The sequence below is a fragment of the Drosophila virilis genome, chromosome 3 (genome assembly GCF_030788295.1).
Source record: "Drosophila virilis strain 15010-1051.87 chromosome 3, Dvir_AGI_RSII-ME, whole genome shotgun sequence".
NCBI lineage: Eukaryota > Metazoa > Arthropoda > Insecta > Diptera > Drosophilidae > Drosophila > Drosophila virilis.
The window spans coordinates 20,511,299-20,530,939 of NC_091545.1; the positions used below are offsets into that span (position 1 = coordinate 20,511,299).

The window sequence follows — 19,641 nt, forward strand, 5'->3', positions numbered from 1 at the left end:
CCAGCTATTTTGCTGTTGCATTGTCTGGCCCGAACATAATATGAAACTGCTTTTGTGGGCGGCTTTTGTTGGGGTGCCCTAATCCCTGCCATCCTGCCCAGGACTATCATGCAATTTGCATCAAATCGGTTTTTCGAAATTAGAAAATTCAGTCAGGTGCAAATTTGCATAGCGAATGGATGTTGGCATTCATTTGGTTATCGATCAATAACGTAGGTTATCGATAAGTAAGCAATTCCGTTATCGATCACAAATGATTTTTAGAAATTTTAAATGTTTTTTTTTTCAATGCACTTATGCATCACTTGCATAGCTTTATTTAGGGATTACAGAAAATATGAAATTTAACTATTACATTTCGGATATGTCAGAATGCGTATGATTTAGGGTCTATCGATCGGTCAGTCCATCAGGCAAAGGGTTAATATGCGGTCGCGTCTTCAGTTCTCGTGAATGATCATAACGTCCTCCAGTTGTACGTTGGACAGCTGCAACAGTTCCTGCTCGTTGTCAATGCGTCGGTCGAGCGGGAAACCCAGCGGACGGCTGTCCATTATGGAAGCCATGCTCATGCCCATAACGCCATCGATGCGCTCCATTCGCATCAGTTGCTCTCGGCCCAGGCGCTCCACGGGCGAGACAATCACAAGCAGCTGCATGGGCAGACCCTCGGGACGACCGCGTGGCAGCAGTAAGCGCTGAGGGAAGCGTCCATTTTCACCAACCAGGTCGTTCACTATCATCGCATCTTGCTGGCCGCTCAGTGTGGTCATCACACGACGATAGATCTCGCTGTAGGGTGTGGCATCGCGGGTAGTCCAGGCAATGTTTGTGGAGCGATATTGAATGCGATTGCGGCCCGCCTGTAGTTGAGTGTTGATTGCATCCAGAAGCACAAAGTCTGAGCGGCGCTGCTCTAGGTTCACCTCACGGCCAGCGGCATCCTGACGTGGTCCCAGAAAGAGGCGCACGATGACATCCTGTGGGCGCTCTGAGCTCATGTCCATGTCAATGGTAAAGGGCTTGTTGTTCAGGCGACGCTGGCGCACCATCATTTGCACTTGTTGCGGCTGATCCAGCAGGCTGCTCACGTCCATGTCACTGTCCTCGATGCGGGTGCGCAGTTTGCCGACGCGCACAGCGTTAATGGTCACATCCCGCATGTCCAGCTGCTCGCGCCTATAAACGCCGAGCTGCTGCTCGCGCAGATCATCCACAATGCTTATGATTCTGCGGAGAGTGTGCTGCAACAGGCGGTCACCCATGCTGACTCCCAGCCCGGAACGATCCAGCTGAACGTTGGCATCTTGGAGCAGCTCACGCAGGATGCGCAAGATACCAATATCACCCAGGCGTCCCATTAGCACATCACCAATCAGACTCTCGATGCGAAGCTGTTCATCAATCTGCTGCACTCCAGATCCTGTCATGCGGTTAACGCCGATGTTGCCATTGCCCATCTCGCGGACCACACGACCAATCACCTGCTGCAAACGGCCCTCGATGGCATTGATTTGCTCAATCAGCACCCGGTTGCGACGTGAGTCCAAGCGCATCTCGTTCAGGCGCACTGCATAACGTTGAGTCTGATCTTGGTTAGGCATGATCAAACGGGAATTGTCGATTAGCTGCATCTCGTCTTTGCCCAGTCGTCCAGCAATGCGCTCCTGGTTCAAGCGTGCCAACAGCTGGCGTAAAGTGTGCAATATCATTTCACTGCGACGGGTCGTTTGCTCCACCATGGGGTTGACCAAGCTGCGTCGGTAGCGGTGTCCCTGCTCCACAATTGTGTGATCTTCGTTCTGTTGTTTTTCCTGCTCCTTGCGCTGGCGATTGCGACGCAGCATCTCGATGATCTCATCATCGCTGAGATGAACTAGACGATTGTCGCGGCGAATCAGCTGCATAATGTCCTCCACCTTCATGGTGTCTTCGCCGTCCACGCGGCGACCCTCTCCAATAGGACTAATGCGACGAGGAGTCATGATATCCATGGGCTGATTAAGACGGCGTCTATTAATGTGCACCAATTGCTCATCATCGCGACTCATGGTTTCCAGGTTGTCGGTACCACGGTGCCAGTCTTCGTTCCGGCTCTTGCTGATCTGATCCTGTTCCAGTTGAACCTGGTTTACACGGCGTCCTTCGCTCAGACGGTCGTCACGTACTATGCCCATAAAGCGTTCCTTTTCTGTTTGCTCCTTGCGCTGGCGATTGCGACGCACCATCTCGACGATCTCCTCATCGCTTAGCTGACCTAGACGATTATCCTTGCGTATCAGCTGTACAATGTCCTCATCCTTCATGGTGTTCATGTCACCCACGCGACGACCTTCTCCAATGGGATTAATACGACGCGGTGTCATGATATCCATGGGTTGATCCAAGCGACGTCTGTTGATGTGCACCAGGCGCTCGTCATCACGTGAAACGGTTTGCAGGTTCTCGTTACCATGGTTCAACTCTTCGTCCTGGCTGAGATGGCGTTGAATATTCCAGGTCTGACCCTGTTGTGTTTGTTCTTTGCGTTGGCGATTACGACCCAGCATCTCGACGATCTCCTCATCGCTTAGCTGACGCAGACGATTATCTTTGCGTATTAGCTGCACAATGTCATCATCCTTTATGGTGTTCATGTCACCCACGCGACGACCTTCTCCAATGGGATTAATACGACGCGGTGTCATGATATCCATAGGTTGACCCAAGCGGCGTCTGTTGATGTGTACCAGGCGCTCGTCATCACGTTGAACAGTTTGCAGGTTGTCGGTACCACGGTTCAAGTCTTCGTCCTGGCTGAGATGGCGTTGAATATTCCAGGTCTGACCCTGTTGTATTTGCTCCTTTCCCTGGCGATTGCGACGCACCATCTCGACGATCTCCTCATCGCTGAGGTGACCTAGACGATTATCCTTGCGTATCAGCTGTACAATGTCCTCATCCTTCATGGTGTCCATGTCACCCACGCGACGACCTTCTCCAATGGGATTAATACGACGCGGTGTCATGTTATCCATGGGTTGACCCAAGCGACGTCTGTTGATGTGCACCAGGCGCTCGTCATCACTTGAAACGGTTTGCAGGTTGTCGGTAAGCTGTTGTTCGCTATCCTGCTTGAGGATTCCGCGCATGTCAGTCTGCTCCTGGCCCACTCGATCTTCCCGGATGCCACCCAACATTCTTCTAATACCCTGTCCTATGCCACGCAGCAGAGGCACACGGCTGCCAGGCAGTTGAGCTCCGAACAGGACTTCTTCATCGTCCTCATCGTTGCGGACCATAACACGCTCACGCTGGTTCTCGCTCTCGTTGTCATCTTCGTTCTGCTGTTGCTGCATACGGCGACGGTTGACACCCAGCAGACGATCGTTGTTGATGTCGGAGTTACCTTGACGACGCTGCTCCACCTCCAACTGCCTTACCATATCGTTGTCATTTTCCATGTCGAGCATCTGACGGGTATTCGTAGTGTCCTCAAGCAGGGCCAGCTCTTGGATTAGATTCTGCATGAAGTTGCGCAAGCCAATATCCTCAGTCAGCAGCGAAATGTCCTGGTCTCCTTGCAAGGTCTGAATGGGCAACACCACACGATTCTGGATCTGATGCTGCTGTATCTCTTGCCTTCTCAGCGCCATTTGCATGTGCAGATCCCGCCATGGCATAACCATCCGCATCACAGGATTAATCTGACGCATACGTTGGCCAAGACCAACCAGATCCATGAGAGAGGGACGCGGACTGCCCTCCACCTCAGATTGCATACGCTGAACTTGCTCAATCGTCTGCTGGTCGAGATAAAGTTCGGGCAATATCTCCTGAACGGCGGGCATGATCAAGATTTGGGTGTCCTCGCGATCGCGGATGGCCAGAGTTAGGGCATTGATCAACAGCACGGGATTGATGTTGCGCCTCAGATAGATGACATTGCGCTGCAGTGTCTCAAAGTCGAGGGCGCGCACCAGCAGGCGATAGATGCCGCGCAGCTGCTGCACATGCTCCACATTACGTATGCTATAGATCTGGTGCTCATCCAGCAGCCGGCGCTGACGATCCAAATCGATGACGCGCTGCATCTCTCCATCAATGCCACCTCGATAGCGCTGTGCATCCACAATCAGGCCCTGGTCCAGCTGTATAAGATCATCCTGCTGCAATGGCTGTTGAACACGCTGCACAAGGTCCAGAAGAAACTTTTGGCGCTGCAAGTCCTGCCTGGACATGCGTTCTATGCGCTGATCAGCTGCAAAACAAGGTGAGATCACATGGAATTTAGCGCTTAATCCCTGCTGGGAAACTTACCAGTGCCAATTTCAGCCTGCCAGTCACGCTGCAGGATGCGTCCAGCGGATACGGTGCCAAGCACACACGCTACCAGCACGAGAAGTTTGTTCATCTTGTTAGTAGCTCCTTCCTTACAAACCAGAAGGCGACTGCATTTTTGGCTTCACTCAGAGCCGCATTTATACCCATTCTTATCGCCTGGCCTACGTAGGCCTACGTAAATATTTTCAGTATTCGCTCTGAACTGGCAACAAAATGTTTATCTGCTCAATCCCAAAGTACATTATGCAATTACTTATAGACTGGTCAGTCAGCTGAGTCGAAATTGCGGCCAGAGGTCAATAGATTGCACAGTGGCTGCATTCGGTGGGTTGATTGGTTGCTGCTGCAGATAACGGGTCATTTTAAGACGCTGCTTAATTAGGCCATTGCCCTGAGGATCCATAGCTTTTGTTTGCTGCCTTTGTTTATGCATCAATAACCAGAATTCTGCTGCCATGCAGGCTGTAAGTTATCTGCACATGTTTCCATTGACCGGGCACTCAGTATCGATTATATGTTTAAGCACCTGACCAGGTGTCATATATACTTTTTTCAAATCTTTGCAATTTGATCGTGCAAGTGAAGTTTCAAATTTTTCCGTTACCTATAGACGTTTTAAATTTAACGATCTGTTTGCCTGCCAAAAGTGGAGTGCGATAACCTGTCCAGTAAGCAATATATCGATACGCGTAAATATGATAAATTTAACGATCTGGCTGCCTTTCAATAGTGGACTGCGATAATCTGCGTAGTAAGTAATATATCGATATATGATATACGATACTTATTGCCAATCAGATCCCTTGCGAGCACTGTTGCCAACTATTTTATTGTTTTCGTGCGTGTTTTAGATATTTGCATTTTGAACGAAACAAAAAGTGATACCAAAACGGTGAGCGTTACATAAAAAATAGAATCTAAAAGTGTGTGCATCATTGCGACCAAGTTATAGTACACGGCAGAATACGTCACGGTGCAGCGTGTAGTTTGCGAGCAGCAAAAAATGGGTAAGTCTGGGCTCGTGGCCATTGTTATGATTGGGGACAACCGAGTGATTGGCGATTGTGAAAGGATTCTGGCAACTCTGAGGGGCGCTTGCAATTTTTCTATTCACATTTAAATTGGCAATTCGTTTGGCCGTGGCTTTTGTGTGTGTGTGTGTGTTTTTTTTTTTTGTTGCTCCTTTGGATGCGCTGCGTTGCGACAATTTGCAACGTGCCTGGCATGCAACGGAAGTCAACGCGCTACGTGGGTGCCACATTGCCAGGGCTAGGGCTAGGGCTAAACTGTGGCCATTGTTGCCGCTGCTGTTGCCGCTGCTTTTGCTGCCTTTTCTAATGTAATTGCAATTGTTTGCCGGCCTGGCAAATGGTCAGCAACTTTGATTTTGCCTTTTGCTGCTGCACTTTTTCAACTCTTTGCAACAAAATGATGAAGGCTCAGCATTTTTATGCATGCCAAGCGCATTTGTCCGCCGTTAATTGCTTCTTTATGTCCAGCTGCTGCTGCTGCTGCTCCAGCTGCATGTTCAGCAATTATGCAGCGACAATTTTGCATTAATTGCTCCTTTGTGCACGCCCGCCCAGCAGCCCGCTGCGTGGGCGGCGTTGCCACTTTTTACGCGTGCCTACAGGAAAAAAAGAACCTAAAAAAAGGAGCCGGGCATTGTTCGCGAATGCATTTGCTGCTCTCTGAATGCCGCTGTCCAGTGCTCAGTTTAATTGCTGACTGCCTCATTTGCAACAGCCACAGCCATGGAGTAATCCTGTCCATGGGCAATTTCATTAATTCAGCATGCCAGATAAAGAAGCTGGCATACAATTTTAACTGTTTATTGAAAAAACAAAATTGGGAAACACAATTAAATGAAACATGTTATTTATTTTGCCTGCATATTTTGCTGATCAACACAAATGAATTTTCATGATGTGGTGGACTCACACAATGTCTGACAGGGCAACTCTACTCTGGTCCTAAGTACTTTCTAGTCGGGCACTCCCGACGAGAGTACATTTGCTCGCTTGTCTTGTCTGTATTCATCTGCAATACGAAGACCAAATTATGAAAATGTATATATTCATTAAGATTATCGATATTTATAAGACTTTATATTCCATGATTCTACTTTAAGCTTCACGCTCCTTGGCAAACCAGAAACCATATGATAAGCTGTACATATCCTTCACACTGAAGTGGGAATGCCAAGGCATCAGTATCTTTGCATGTCTTCGTCCTTGTCGGCCTGCTGCCAAGCAAATGAAGTATAAGCCGGTCGCAGGGGGCGGTGGTTGATTTCGTTCCGCATTCTGCGTCTCGCCCTGACTTAAATGCGATTTAATGCCTTTTTTGTTTGTCTTCCATGCGTCGGATATCCGTTGACGCAGTGGGCGTGATAAACCGCAGTTGCGGAGCAGGAGCAGCGGGAGCAGGAGCAGCAGCCGTGTCAGACGGCTTTATCCTCGCTCCCATCCCGTTGCACGTTCCTCAACTGTGTCGCTAATTTGCTTGGCGTTTTTTATGTCTCATCTTCGCCTTGGCGTCTTAATCTTATATCCTTTTTTTGGCTGGCTTGGCACTTAAAAAATGTAGTCTTTTGTTGGACCGATAAAACTGCTTACAAATGCTTAAAAAATTAAAATTTATTACACGCGATTATGGGCCGCACAGGCAGCTGGAAAGAAAAACGCTTACAAGTCAAGTCCCTACTGGCGTCGTTGCCCGCTTTTCAAATATCAGAGAGATGCAAATGGAGTGCCATCTTTTTCGGTTCACCATATTTCCGGGCAATGGACATTGCCCAATTGATTCATGACCCCACAATATCCTCTGCGTAATGGCCAATGGTCTAGGCTACCTTAAAGAGCCAGCTTCAGCAAAATAATAAGAGGGCGCACAAAAAATAAATATAAATATACTACTTCATAGTAATAATGAAGCGCGCAGGGCCAAAAGAAAAGTGCCACACACCAACGCATGGCAAAAAGAAAATATTTCTTTTTATCGAAACGGATGTGAGTGTGCCAGGAATGAAATAGCAGCAAAAAGAAAAAAGGCGCTGGGCATGGAAGAAGGTTAAGAAGCAACCAGGCGATGTCGTTCCAAATAAATAAAACAAAAATTTGTACTCTAGTATGGGGAGGGCGGGTAGAATTCTGGGCTACTAAATTTCATTGCCACTTTTGTCACCTCTTCATCCACGCCCCTTCAGACCGCACACAGACCAAACCAAACAACTTTCTTTTCACACGTTTCTCGTTTGTTCCACTCGCAGTTTTTGTTTGTCTTGAAACAAGTGACTTGAGAGAACCAGAACCAAATTGAAAGAGCTCTTAAAGTGTGAGTGTGATCTGTGTGTGTGTGTGTGCGTGTGTGCCTGGTATTGGGGTGAGCGCACGTGTCCTGCGCGTGTCTGCTAGTTTTGATAGCTATTGACTCTTGCCGAGTCCTGTAAGTAGTTGACCCGTTAAATTTTGATAATTGATTTGCCATTGTTTTCTCCTTAAACTGGTTGAGAATTCGCAAACAGCTTATATGAATACACACAGTAGTTACATAGTGTTCCTTTCCACTACAGAAAAACTTTATATTTGAACAGAAAATGTTGCATACATCTAGGCGTAACTTAACCAGCTGTCAACTAATTATTTTCTTGGGGGCATAGCCAAGGCTCTATCACTTAATTACCAGATCTTTGGACCGTTTGACAAGCCAGTTCCCCTCTGGTTTTCCGCATTGTGCGAGCTGGGGGGGTGGGGTTTATTGTCAACGTGCGCCTGGTGGGCGGCCTGACAACTTCCATTGGGCAAATATTTTTGTAGCATTTCGTAGTGTTTCGCACAAGTGATTTGCACTGTGACTGTGCCTCGACTCTGGCCTTTGGGTGAGGTCAAATACAAACAACGGGGCGCTGTCTTTATTGCTGGTTTTGCTGGCTCTCGGACCAGGACACTATAAAAACGACCTTGCGGCAACAAAAGGCAGCCAGACGTGAGCTCTCATTCGCTTTCGCTCTGTCCTTCTGTGTGTTTGTGTTTGCGTGTGTGTGTGTGTGTGTGTGTGTGTGTGTGTGTGTGTGCGCAGACAATCAGCGCACGACTTTTGCCTGCCGGGTTGGAGCTGTCAGGAGGCTGGAGGCTGGGGGTTGCATTGGTTGATTGAGGGGGAGGGTAAGGGTGGAAAGGGCACTCTTTGGACAGACGTCGCGCGTTCGCTTTCTTATCAGCACTTTGGCTGCGATGCAGCGTGGCATTTGTGTGAGTTTTATGTGCGGCTTTTGAGCTGGTTATGATGCCGTCGCAATTGCTACAGCGCACATCCCACCCTGTTGGCGGCTTCTGCAGGCTGCTTCTTTGTTTTGGTCGTCAGCTGAAAAGGTGTCAATTGTTTTCTACTTTTTTTTGTCATTGCGCCACGCCTCATCGCAACTCACAGTCGGTTGCATAAACAAGTGGGCGTAGTGAATCCCATTAAGCGTTAAGAGTTGAGCTCTGAGCGCTCAGCGCTGATCAACCCCCCTGAATGGTAGACAACCCCCCGAGCGGCCGGCAATTTAAACTAATAATCAACGCATCAGCAAACATTGTCGTTATTATTCACGCGCCTGTGGCGCCCCCTGGCGGTTGACTGCTGACAGATTGCCTGACTGGTTGGGTGATTATGCTTGTGTGTGTGTGCGTGTGTGTGTGTGTGTGTGTGTGTGTATCTGTGTGTGGGACTTACAAGTGTTGGCATCAATCAGCGGGGCGTGTGCTATTTAAAAATCGTTTATTCGTTTACAGTTTGAATTTTGCATTCATTTTGTATCACATTAAAATACAGATTTTTATATTACACAAGATCGGACTGTTTGGATTTACCTCAACATTATATATTAAATATATATATATATATATATATATTAGTTATACAGCACTACAAAATTAAAGAAAACAAGGCTCTGTGTTTAAACTATTAATTTTGCTGTGGCCACAGTTAATTAAAACTGAAACAATTTAAAAAAAGGAGTCTTAACTTGTAAAGAAAAAAGGACCAATAAGTATTTCTAAAATATTCAAAATAATCAAGAATATATTCAAGCTGTAAGCTTCAAAAATGAGCTCAATGTGCATTCAAACTTTAAACTAAACGTGCTTTAAAGCGGTTTAAAATTTAAAGAAATTCCTTTGATTGCAATTCTAATACCCGACAGATGAGTTTACCTGAAAATAAATCTCCTGTAGTTTCGTCTAAACAAGAATATAGTCATACGTCAAGTTTATAGGAACAATTTCGATTTTTTATTTATTTCCGTTGCCGCTTAAAGATCTGCTTAGTTATTTGGCGTCCATTTTTAATAATATTTCATTTCTATATACAAAACTGAGTACCACACATAACCAAAATGAATAGTTCGAACACAGTTCGGGGGGGAAGAACAGAAACATGCAACATAAAACATAAGACATAAACTCACAAAGATTCAGCTAACACTAGGGTGTTCTACACTAGCAAGTGGGCAGCTCGTATTGCTGCTACCAGTTTGGGGCGGAGCACAGAGGGGGCGGGGACTGTTGTCGGTACCGAGTGACTGCTGATGCTCCAACTTTAGACCGCATGCTCCGCAGCGGCAGCGCCGTAGCGCAGCGGAGTCGGTCAAATAATGTTGGGCGGCGTTGTGGCTAATGCTGGAACGACTGCCACGGGCGAGGACTTAGCCGATTTGACACAGCCATAGGATGAGATGCCTGTGCCGCTGCTGCTGGGCGGGGAGGGCGGAGTTTCTGGACTGATCAGCGGCAAGTAGCGCCATGGATGATATATGCTGCCGGCATACATGGCCTGAAGACGCGCCTGCAGATCCAGCGCCAATGTCGGATCCAGCGGATAATGCCCCAGACCCGGAAAGCCACCGGGCACGCGTGGCAGCGTCAGCTCCAGCGGCGACCCAAAGCCATACTTGGCGGCCAGCGAGGTGGGTGAGTGCGAATGGGAGTGGGAGACGGCGGCGGCGGCAGCAGCAGCTGCGACGGCGCTCAGCTGCGCGTGATGATGATGCGCATGCGCATGGGCGTGGGCGGGATGTGGATGCGGTAGGTGTGGGTGATGCGGGTGATGATGCGGTAGGCCTGGCCCATGTGGCGAATGCTGCGCTTGGGCTTGCTCCTTGCCCAGTTGACCAGCGGCCGACAAACCAGAGCTGCTGCTGGATGCTCCTCCGCCGCCGCCGCCGCCGCCGCCACCTCCGCCCGGCACTGGTGACTTGTTCAGTGTCTTGGGCTTGCGGCGCGGCCGATATTTGTAATCGGGGTGCTCTTTCATGTGCAGTGCGCTGTAAATAAAGTAAATGTTGAAACATTGATCAAAGATCGGGCCACGGCATCGATATTAAAACGATTGAACGATGGCGATGATATCACAAAGTCAATCGGTTGCCCTGTTCCCTGGGCCATAAAAATGAAGCCGCACAATTTAAGCTGTTCTATTGCGCAACTACGGGATACCCTGTAAAACATGTTATAACAGGCTGAAAGCCGACAGGCCGTAGCCCAACTCTATACCTATAAGAGTGTATCTTTGAATAAGCTGAAATGTTTGCTAAAATTCGAACCATCTTCACATTTTTGTTGCCTTATCTTGTATAGATTGAAATTCATTAGTTATATTTGATGCTGTATATCTATTTACAGCAATCTCTGGCATACCCGCCTTTAACTTTGGGTGTAGGGTATACGAACTGTAGCCAAAACCCTTCCATAAAACCTCGCTCTCCTGCAAGACTCAGCGCTTATCTGAGCATTTAGCAAGGCAGAGTTTCTAAAGTTCTGGAGTTCTTCGAGTATTCCCAGCTGCAACAATGCGCAATTGTTGACATTTGTTTGACAAACGATAAATGTTGATAAAAGGTGTGTATTATGGATTCTTGTTCTTGCTCATGTTCCTCTTGTTCTTGCTTTTGTGGCTGTTGTCACTTTTGCTTTCTTTGCTTGAACTACCTTCAGCTTTGTTGCAGTTCCCATACCCAAATTGGTCAGCCCTGTTATCTCTGCCCAAAAAAAAAAAAAAAAATAAATAAATGGAAAAGAAGTAATATTGAATTTTTGAAATGATATGCGAGTGTGCCGCCTTATCGACGCCTCGCACATTGGCAAATATTTGAACAGTGTTGCTTGTTTTCGAATATGATAGTTGTTTATTTTTTTTTAATTTACTTTATTATTTATTTAGTTGTCTTAGCCGAAACCCGAATGGCCATCGGGCTAAGTCCAAGCTAGGCTCATTATTGAATGGCAGTCAAATAATCAATCAATAAAAGGATTAGCATAGTTATCAAAGTAGTTTATATGTTTTGTTGCTCAAACCCAAATGGAGTGCAAAATTGAAGGCTCAACAAGCCACAAAATAGAATAGAATAGAATTCAATAGAATTATTTACCCAAGATAGGCCAATGGAATATACAACCGCCCCCAGAGTTGCAAAAGCCTACTCAATGCGGTTTTAGAGCCTCACAATAGCTGCCCATTGTCTTAGCTAATCGCTTAAATTGTGACCAGACGACAAACCCACACACGGATATACTCACACACACACACACACACACACACACACTCACACACCCACATGCACATAGATATACTCACCGCAAACGCTTGGCCTCATCAATGAATGGACGCTTCTGTGATTCGGTGAGCAACTTCCACTCGGCACCCAAACGCTTCGATATCTCTGAATTGTGCATTTTGGGATTGTCCTGCGCCATTTTGCGTCGCTGGCCCCGGGACCATACCATGAACGCGTTCATTGGTCGTTTAATGTGGTCATGATGCGAGTTGCCATTCGAGTTGGAGTTGGTGCTGTGCTGTTGCTGTTGTTGTTGCTGTTGTTGCTGTTGTTGTTGCTGTTGCAGCTGCAGCTTGGGCACCGCCGGAGGCGGCGGCGGCGGTGGCGGTGTTGTGGCCGCTTTGATTGTCCTCGGCGGTGAGAGGCTGCTGCTGTGGTGACTGTGACTGCTGCTCCCGCTGCCGCTGCTCGTGTAGCCATTGCTATTATGGCTGTGACTGTGACTGCGATGCAGCAGTGCCGAGATGCTCGTCATGGCTGCCACCTAATATTGTGTGTGTGCTGGGTTCGTCAGGTGAGTGGCCCGATCCAGGGGTTCCAGTGCGGTGCACTGACCGCTTCCTCTATACGTGTATGTGCTGAAATGCAAACGGTAATGGAGTTCAATAGCTATGCTTTGTTTGTGGCACGGCATCCCATCGAGGGGTACTACAATGGGTTGCCCAACAAAATGTGATAACTGCGAAGGGGGGCTTGATTCAGAAATGAGTAATCATAGGGGAATAGTATTATGCTGAAGCCGACCACTTCAAAATATTTGCACAGTGTAGTGTATTTTTATTATAGATACAATAATTACTGGAAACTCAAAGCCAGAACTTCCTTCGCCTAAAGTTTATAGGGATTTTAATTGTATTCCTTAAAAACTAGGGAATGCAGGCTTGTACGCAATTCTAAAATTAGCATTAGCTGGGAGAAGTAGGGATCTACACAATACCCACAGACTGATCGTATTTATTATTTTTAACTGTTTATCTTCTTTTATACAAAGCCTTCTATTTATTCTTTTGAGTTTAATGTAAAGACTAAAACTAACAATAATCTTCCATCAGGAATTGGCATTAGTATTCGGGATTTTCAGAAACAGACGACTTCTTTTATTTATATATGGAGTGAACGAAAGACATAATTTATATTGCCTTAGATCTTGTTCAGAATATGAATTTTAGATCTTAGATCTTGTTCAGTATATAAATCTTAGTATGTACAGTGCAGTGAATTTTATAGATTTTTTTTAAATATAGCTGTCAAACCAATAAAAAAATCGAATTGATCAATGAAACTATGTGCAAATAAACATGAATCAGCTAGGGTGCTTATCTATTTTCATGATATAATTGAGTTACCTTTTGTACAGCTGCGGATCTGATGCGTAATCCTGAGAAGAGTAAACTTTAATGGGCTTAGTTTAAGCTCACACTTCTAAATTATTTCAAGCACTCATGGGTTTTAATTGTTATTCTTTTTGAATATGCCTTGCATGAGATTAGATCGTGTGCTTTTTAAAATATTGTTAGATGTGCACTATCTAATTTCTATACACTCTGTTCAGTTATAATCCCGATCTAAACACTTTCGATAACACTTGACAAACGCCTTTGTGCGCCACTCGAAGATTCGTTTCCACTTTATTGTTGACTGAACTAACCCCGAGCCGTGTGCGAGCTGCCGGAGCCGGTGCGTCCGTGTCGAGTGCGCGACAATTTTGATTTGAAACACACATTCTATGGGCTAAGCGCACAATCTATGGATGGCATTCGAAAACTTGCGACAGTTGGCGGAACAAAAACGGGCAAAACGGCAAACAAAAACTGAAATCAACTCAACTCTGTGTATGTGTGCATGTGTGTGTGTGTATGTGTGTGTGTGTGTGTGTGTGTGCGGGGGGTAAATTTGTTATTGTAGTGGTTGCATGTCGGCTGCTCGCATTGTGCGCCACAGGAGCGAGCAAGAGCCAATTAGCGTGCGACAGAGAGCGAGCGCGCGAGAGAGAGAGCGAGTGCGCGACGGGTGTTTGTAGAGTTTGTTTTCTTCTTCTTCTTTTTTTTTCTTGTTAATTTTTTTTGTCGTAACTGTTCGGAGGACGCAGGCATCTCGACAACGCGTCGGCTAAGTGATAAAATTTGCTGCTGCTCTTCGCCTTTCTCACATTTCTTACCTTCTGCGATTTGAGTGCGTGTGTGTGTGTGTGTGTGTTTGCATTTGTATATGTGCTTGTGTTTGCTTTTCTTTTTTTTGACCAAGATAATATCTTGCACAAAAACTACAGATATGTTTATTAATTTGCTTTTCTTATTGTAAGATTTGTGTGTGATTATCTCGACCAAATATTCAGTTGCTTATCAAAATTTGCCGGCTTACTTATTTGCGCCCGCAATCGATCGTCCGATTCCGATCGCTCTGCACGCGATTATCTTGTATAAATGCCCTGCACACAATTGTAGCTGCACTGAGATACCCTTTCGCTGTCATTGTTTGGAAGGGGAGTCTCTAGTTCAATTGCCCTCCTTGTTTGTTGTGAGCTGTACAGGAAATTCGTCATTCGGTAGTGCATGGTTTTCCATATAATTGAGGCGATAAAATGTTAAATTTGTTTCAATAAGCAATTGGGGTCGAACACGAATAATCCACTTTAATAAATGAGCGTCTCTTGTGAATGTGTGTTGTTCCAGGAATTATATTCTAAGGAATATAAAATAAAAAGATGTTCCCTTAACATGTTTGCGAAGTTCCCCTTGATGCACATTTTGAAAATATTTTCCCGCCAAATCGCACAAGTTTTCTTTCCTTAGTTCTGCGCAGGCGTCGCTCTCCAAAACGCGTGACTCGTTGTGTAGACTTTTTGGCTGCCAGCTAGTGTATGGGGTAAGGGAATAAGAAGCAAACGCCCCCCTCTGCCCGTGACAATAAAAATGGCAGCGCTATGAACTGCCACCCACACTCCCCACCCTCGACACTAGAGCCTTTGCCGCGCGCATGTCGACGCTCGCCTGGCGCTTTGGCCAATGGCATAGACAATGCTCTGGAGGAGTGGGAGCAATGCGGCTGCTTAGACGCGTTCTCAATGGTGACGGGTTTTTTATCGTTTTTGTTTTGCATGCGAGCTGAATGCATTTTATTGGCCAAGGCACAGCGCCAAGACAATGGCCAGCAGCAACTGGTGGCCACAGTTTTGTTTGACTTCTGCTTCTGCTTCTCCAACTACGACTGTTCGCTCATTCAACTGTTCCTGCTGTCGCTGCTGCTGCTGCTGCTGCTGCAGCTGCTGCAGCTGGTGCTGCCTTCTGGCAAGTGTTATCGTGTCCTGGCACACACTATGCCAGCTGCCATTTGTTGTCGCATAATGGACATTATGGCTGCTCTATTATGCCCAGCAACAGGACAATGAGCTGAACGTCGTTGAATTGCCAACTAACAAAAATTGCTCTCCTTTCGCCAGCGACCCAGACTTGAACCGAGACCAGCACACGGACCGGGTCTGCTGTGTGATTGCCATAATTTTGGGTATTTATGATGCGCTTTTTATGGCATTCCGCCAGTCCCTCGACTGCTCCAACTCAGCCCTCACTCATTGTCAGCTGAATTCGCATTGTTTGGCTGCATTTTAGCTGCGGATATGTATGGGCAGTCGTCCAGTATGTCGCCCTCGCCCACACTGCCATGCGCGTGGTTGTTTTTTTTTATTAACCCAAAATGGAAATGTGGCTTGCTAATCGTGATTTGTGTTTTAAATGAGCGCAGAGGACATCCAAAGCGAAAACTGAGTATGGAGTTGAGTGGACACTACTGGAAGTGGGTAAACTGTGGGCGTGGAATGTCTGTGTACGACGAGTGGAATCTGATACCGACCTACGACTGACCGTGCAGGCCAACAGTTGCTAGACTGATGGTAGATAGAAAAATAAAGAGAGCATAAGGAATGATTTTAGAATGCAATATCTATTGTGGTAATTTAGCGTTTATCTGCTAACATCTAATTTTTGAAAGTAATACCTTTCCGCCTTTCAGATGGCGGAGTCCAAAAATCAACATTTTTATTGATCTGCTAACATCTGATTTTTTAAAGTAATACCTTTCTAGAGAAGCCTACAATCGATTGTCCTTCAATAAAAGATAATAATCAAGGGGTATAGAATTTGTGGATAAAAAACGGTCATGATGTCGAACTTTATGATGGAGTTATGTCGCTTTGAAACGTCAAACGTCTCCAAAAATCAAAATTTGTATTGATCTGCCGATTTTCAAGGCATTTTAAACGTATATATTTTTAAAATCGGACTATTTTAAATTAACAATTTTTCATTTTATTTATTTCAGCCAAATTTACCACGTCCATGGACAACATACATATAACCAGCAAGTGATCGCTATTCATGGTACCTAGTTGACCTACATATCCTTGGTTATTCCATATCATGGATATAGTCCTAGTGAACCTAAAGGACCGAGTTCTAGCAAAATGCGCACGAACATGGTCCAAAAATATGTATGCTTCTCTTTTACAGCTGCCCCCAACAGCAGTTCCGCCCCTTTGGATGGTTCATAGTTGACTAACATATCCTTGGTTATACTATACCATTGATACAGTCCTTTTGAACCGAAAGGATCAGAACTCTGCAAAATGTGCATTGAAATGGTCCAAAAACATGTATGATTTTACTTTCAGGAGCCCTTTTACATTAGCTGTAGCTGCAGCTGTTGTTTAACAGCCGCCTTACAGCACTCATTTTACATAGACTGCTAATGAACAGCACTCATTTTAATTGAGTTACATTTTGCCCCTTAATGCTATGCAATGAAAATTTTTATTCAAACCACTCGTCGACCTTCTGGGCATTTCTGTTCGCCTGGTATTTGAGTGGAATTTTAGGGCAAATTTGGGATGTAGCCGCCGACCAGGGCGCCCCGTGAGGGTATGCAATGAATTTTTTCGGGCGCAAAAATTTTGTACGTCGACCTTCTGGGCATTTCTGTTCGCCTGGTATTTCTGGGAAATTTTAGTTAAAATTTGGGACTTGCCGAGGGCGCCCTTTTGGGTATGCAATGAAATTTTTTATGCAATTAAAAATATTTTTTTCGACCTTCTGGGCATTTCTGTTCGCCTGGTATTTTGGCAGATTTTAAGAAAAATCTCGGCAACTTTTTCGCGCTGTGATATGACGTTCTAAAACGACATAACTCCGCGCGGAGATATGACATTCCAAAACGACATAACTCCGCGCGGAGATATGACGTTCCAAAACGACATAACTCCGCGCGGAGATATGACGTTCCAAAACGACATAACTCCGCGCGGAGATATGACGTTCCAAAACGACATAACTCCGCGCGGAGATATGACGTTCCAAAACGACATAACTCCGCGCGGAGATATGACGTTCCAAAACGACATAACTCCGCGCGGAGATATGACGTTCCAAAACGACATAACTCCGCGCGGAGATATGACGTTCCAAAACGACATAACTCCGCGCGGAGATATGACGTTCCAAAACGACATAACTCCGCGCGGAGATATGACGATCCGCCGACGAGGGCGCCCCTTTGGGTATGCAATGAAATATTTTCGGCAGCTAAAAATATTGCTTGTCGACCTTCTGGGCATTTCTGTTCGCCTGGTATTTTGGCAGATTTTAAGAAAAATCTCGGCAGCCAGCGGTTGCCAACAGACGCCACTGGTGGATATAAAATGGATTCTAAAGACCGTTGATTTTTGGATTTTTAAATAAAAAAACAGGAATTTCTCTTCTTTATTTTTTATATATTTGCTTTATTCATGTTTAAATTTATAAAACTGTTTTTTATGCTAGTTTTCCTAATTAATTCTCTTAAAATTATACAAATCAAGCACACATAAATTATATTTTTAGCTGATTGAAACTTAAAATAACTATTTCTGGCTTAATTAAAGTCCGATCCTGGAAAAATCTACTTTGTCACTAGTAAAGGTCCTTAGAGTTCATTGTAGTCCTTAATTTGTTGGTCTGAAAAGATAGAAACACATTTAAATTAAACATATAAAAATTTATATAAATGCGGAAAATTGACCATAACTCGGGCATGTCCTTGCAGATTTTCAAAGGACATGGTGCGTTAGGATCGTATAGACCCCCTGCATCAACCTGCATCATAATAATATGGGGTCATCTAAGAATCATTTGACTCGAAATTGGACTTATAAAAATTCTGTCCCGGAGCGCACGGAAATGTCCCGAAAACACAATTCTTTAAATATCTTCCAAACTACAAGGACGATCCTAACGTAATTTGGGCAGTTGGTAGTCCTAATCAACACAATTATTTTGACATATGACTCGTCAGGACACGCAAGGACATGGTCGAGTTATGGCTTATTTTCTTCAAACAAAATCGTCCTTTAAACTTTTTTATCTGAAGGACTTTCGTCCTTTGGGTTATAAATTCTTTAATGGGGTGCCGAGGGCTATTTAATGGCGAAAGGACATCCCGAAAGTCCTTCAAATGGCAAAGTTAGTTGGCAAATTTTCGACTTTGGCCAATTTTGCGACTAACCCCCTAGGATAAATTTTGATGAAATTTTTTGTCAAATTCTACAAATCTTTGAATGCCAATCGATAGTCTTGCTCTCTGCGACTTCAATGCGATATATCCTTTCGATATCCTTACGGATTTGTCCGAGTTATGGCTAAATAAAAAATGGCCTTCTTCGAAAATGGGCCATATCTCGGAAGCGGCAAGGACGATTTTGTTGTCCTTTGGACCGTTTATGGTCCTTGCTCATACTATTTTTTTAAAATAGGACATGTCAGGATCTGCTAGGATCCTGTTAAATTACGAAAGAATTGTACTCATATCAATGCTGTCTAAATGACTTTCGTCCTTTTCATTATATATACTGAATTGGGCGGATGAGGACTTACGGTTGGCAAATCACCAAAAAATGGGGTCCATTTGAAATTCAGACCATTTTTGAAGTAAATTTTGAATATATCTTGTATAAATTGCATCAGATTTTTGAAAGTAATACTCATTGAGATGCCCTACTATCGATTGAAACATTAAAAGTTAAAAAAATATTGTCGATAATTGGTAAATAAAGTCTTGTATTGTTGAAGCTGCTTCATAATTTTGTTAATCGGTTCTGAAAAAAATTAATATCGAAATGACCAACTATAGATGGCGGCAGCAACCTTTTGAGCCTTCACCACCTATTGTTCATTAACATACTTACCTTTAAATTAGAGTTTGCGCTTTGGCGACTGGTTGATAAACATGCAGCTTACATGGGGCGACATCTGTCGGGTGTTTGCACAATCCGACGACATTTGATGGTGGCATCTGTGCTTGCAACTGTGTGGCGCCATCTAGGTTTGAAAGTAGCCTCGGATTCCTCATCAATCGAGACATCTACAATATGGTTAACAAGTAAAGAGGTTATAGTCGGGAGCTCCCGACTAAAATATGGTCATTAATGGAATTTCATGAGTCTCATCTTCGCATCTACGTTTAATACACTCCATATATAAGTTTAGCATACCCTTCCGCTCCGCCGTTAAGCCAGCCTGCCACTAATTGCGGCTGCGCGCAAAGCGGCGTAAAATTAATTATATTTGCGGCGATTCTTGCACCTTGAGTCCCCACTAATTAGTGGCTAACGTTAATTTCTTTGAGTTGTTGCCGCTGCTTGAGCAAACGAAATCCGGGGCGTATGCTCGTCAACGGGCAATGGAACGACAGCTGAT

At 45.1% G+C, this 19,641-nt stretch overlaps 2 protein-coding genes across 2 annotated transcripts; both read right to left on the bottom strand.

The window, feature by feature from the left end:
• Nucleotides 1-310: 310 nt before the first annotated feature.
• On the bottom strand, nt 311-4,458 carry Fbp1 (Fat body protein 1). Its single transcript, XM_032434831.2, has 2 exons — nt 4,300-4,458; nt 311-4,240 (listed from the first exon to the last, which is right to left on the bottom strand). The coding sequence occupies exons 1-2, from the start codon at nt 4,391-4,393 to the stop codon at nt 441-443; spliced, it is 3,894 nt and encodes a 1,297-aa protein (XP_032290722.1). The 5' UTR covers nt 4,394-4,458; the 3' UTR covers nt 311-440.
• Nucleotides 4,459-9,270: 4,812 nt separating this feature from the next.
• Nucleotides 9,271-13,708, bottom strand: Sox21a. Its single transcript, XM_032435045.2, has 3 exons — nt 13,267-13,708; nt 11,941-12,498; nt 9,271-10,630 (listed from the first exon to the last, which is right to left on the bottom strand). Exons 2-3 carry the CDS (start codon nt 12,393-12,395, stop codon nt 9,955-9,957), a joined length of 1,131 nt encoding a protein of 376 aa, XP_032290936.1. The 5' UTR covers nt 12,396-12,498; nt 13,267-13,708; the 3' UTR covers nt 9,271-9,954.
• Between the last annotated feature and the right edge of the window lie 5,933 nt (nt 13,709-19,641).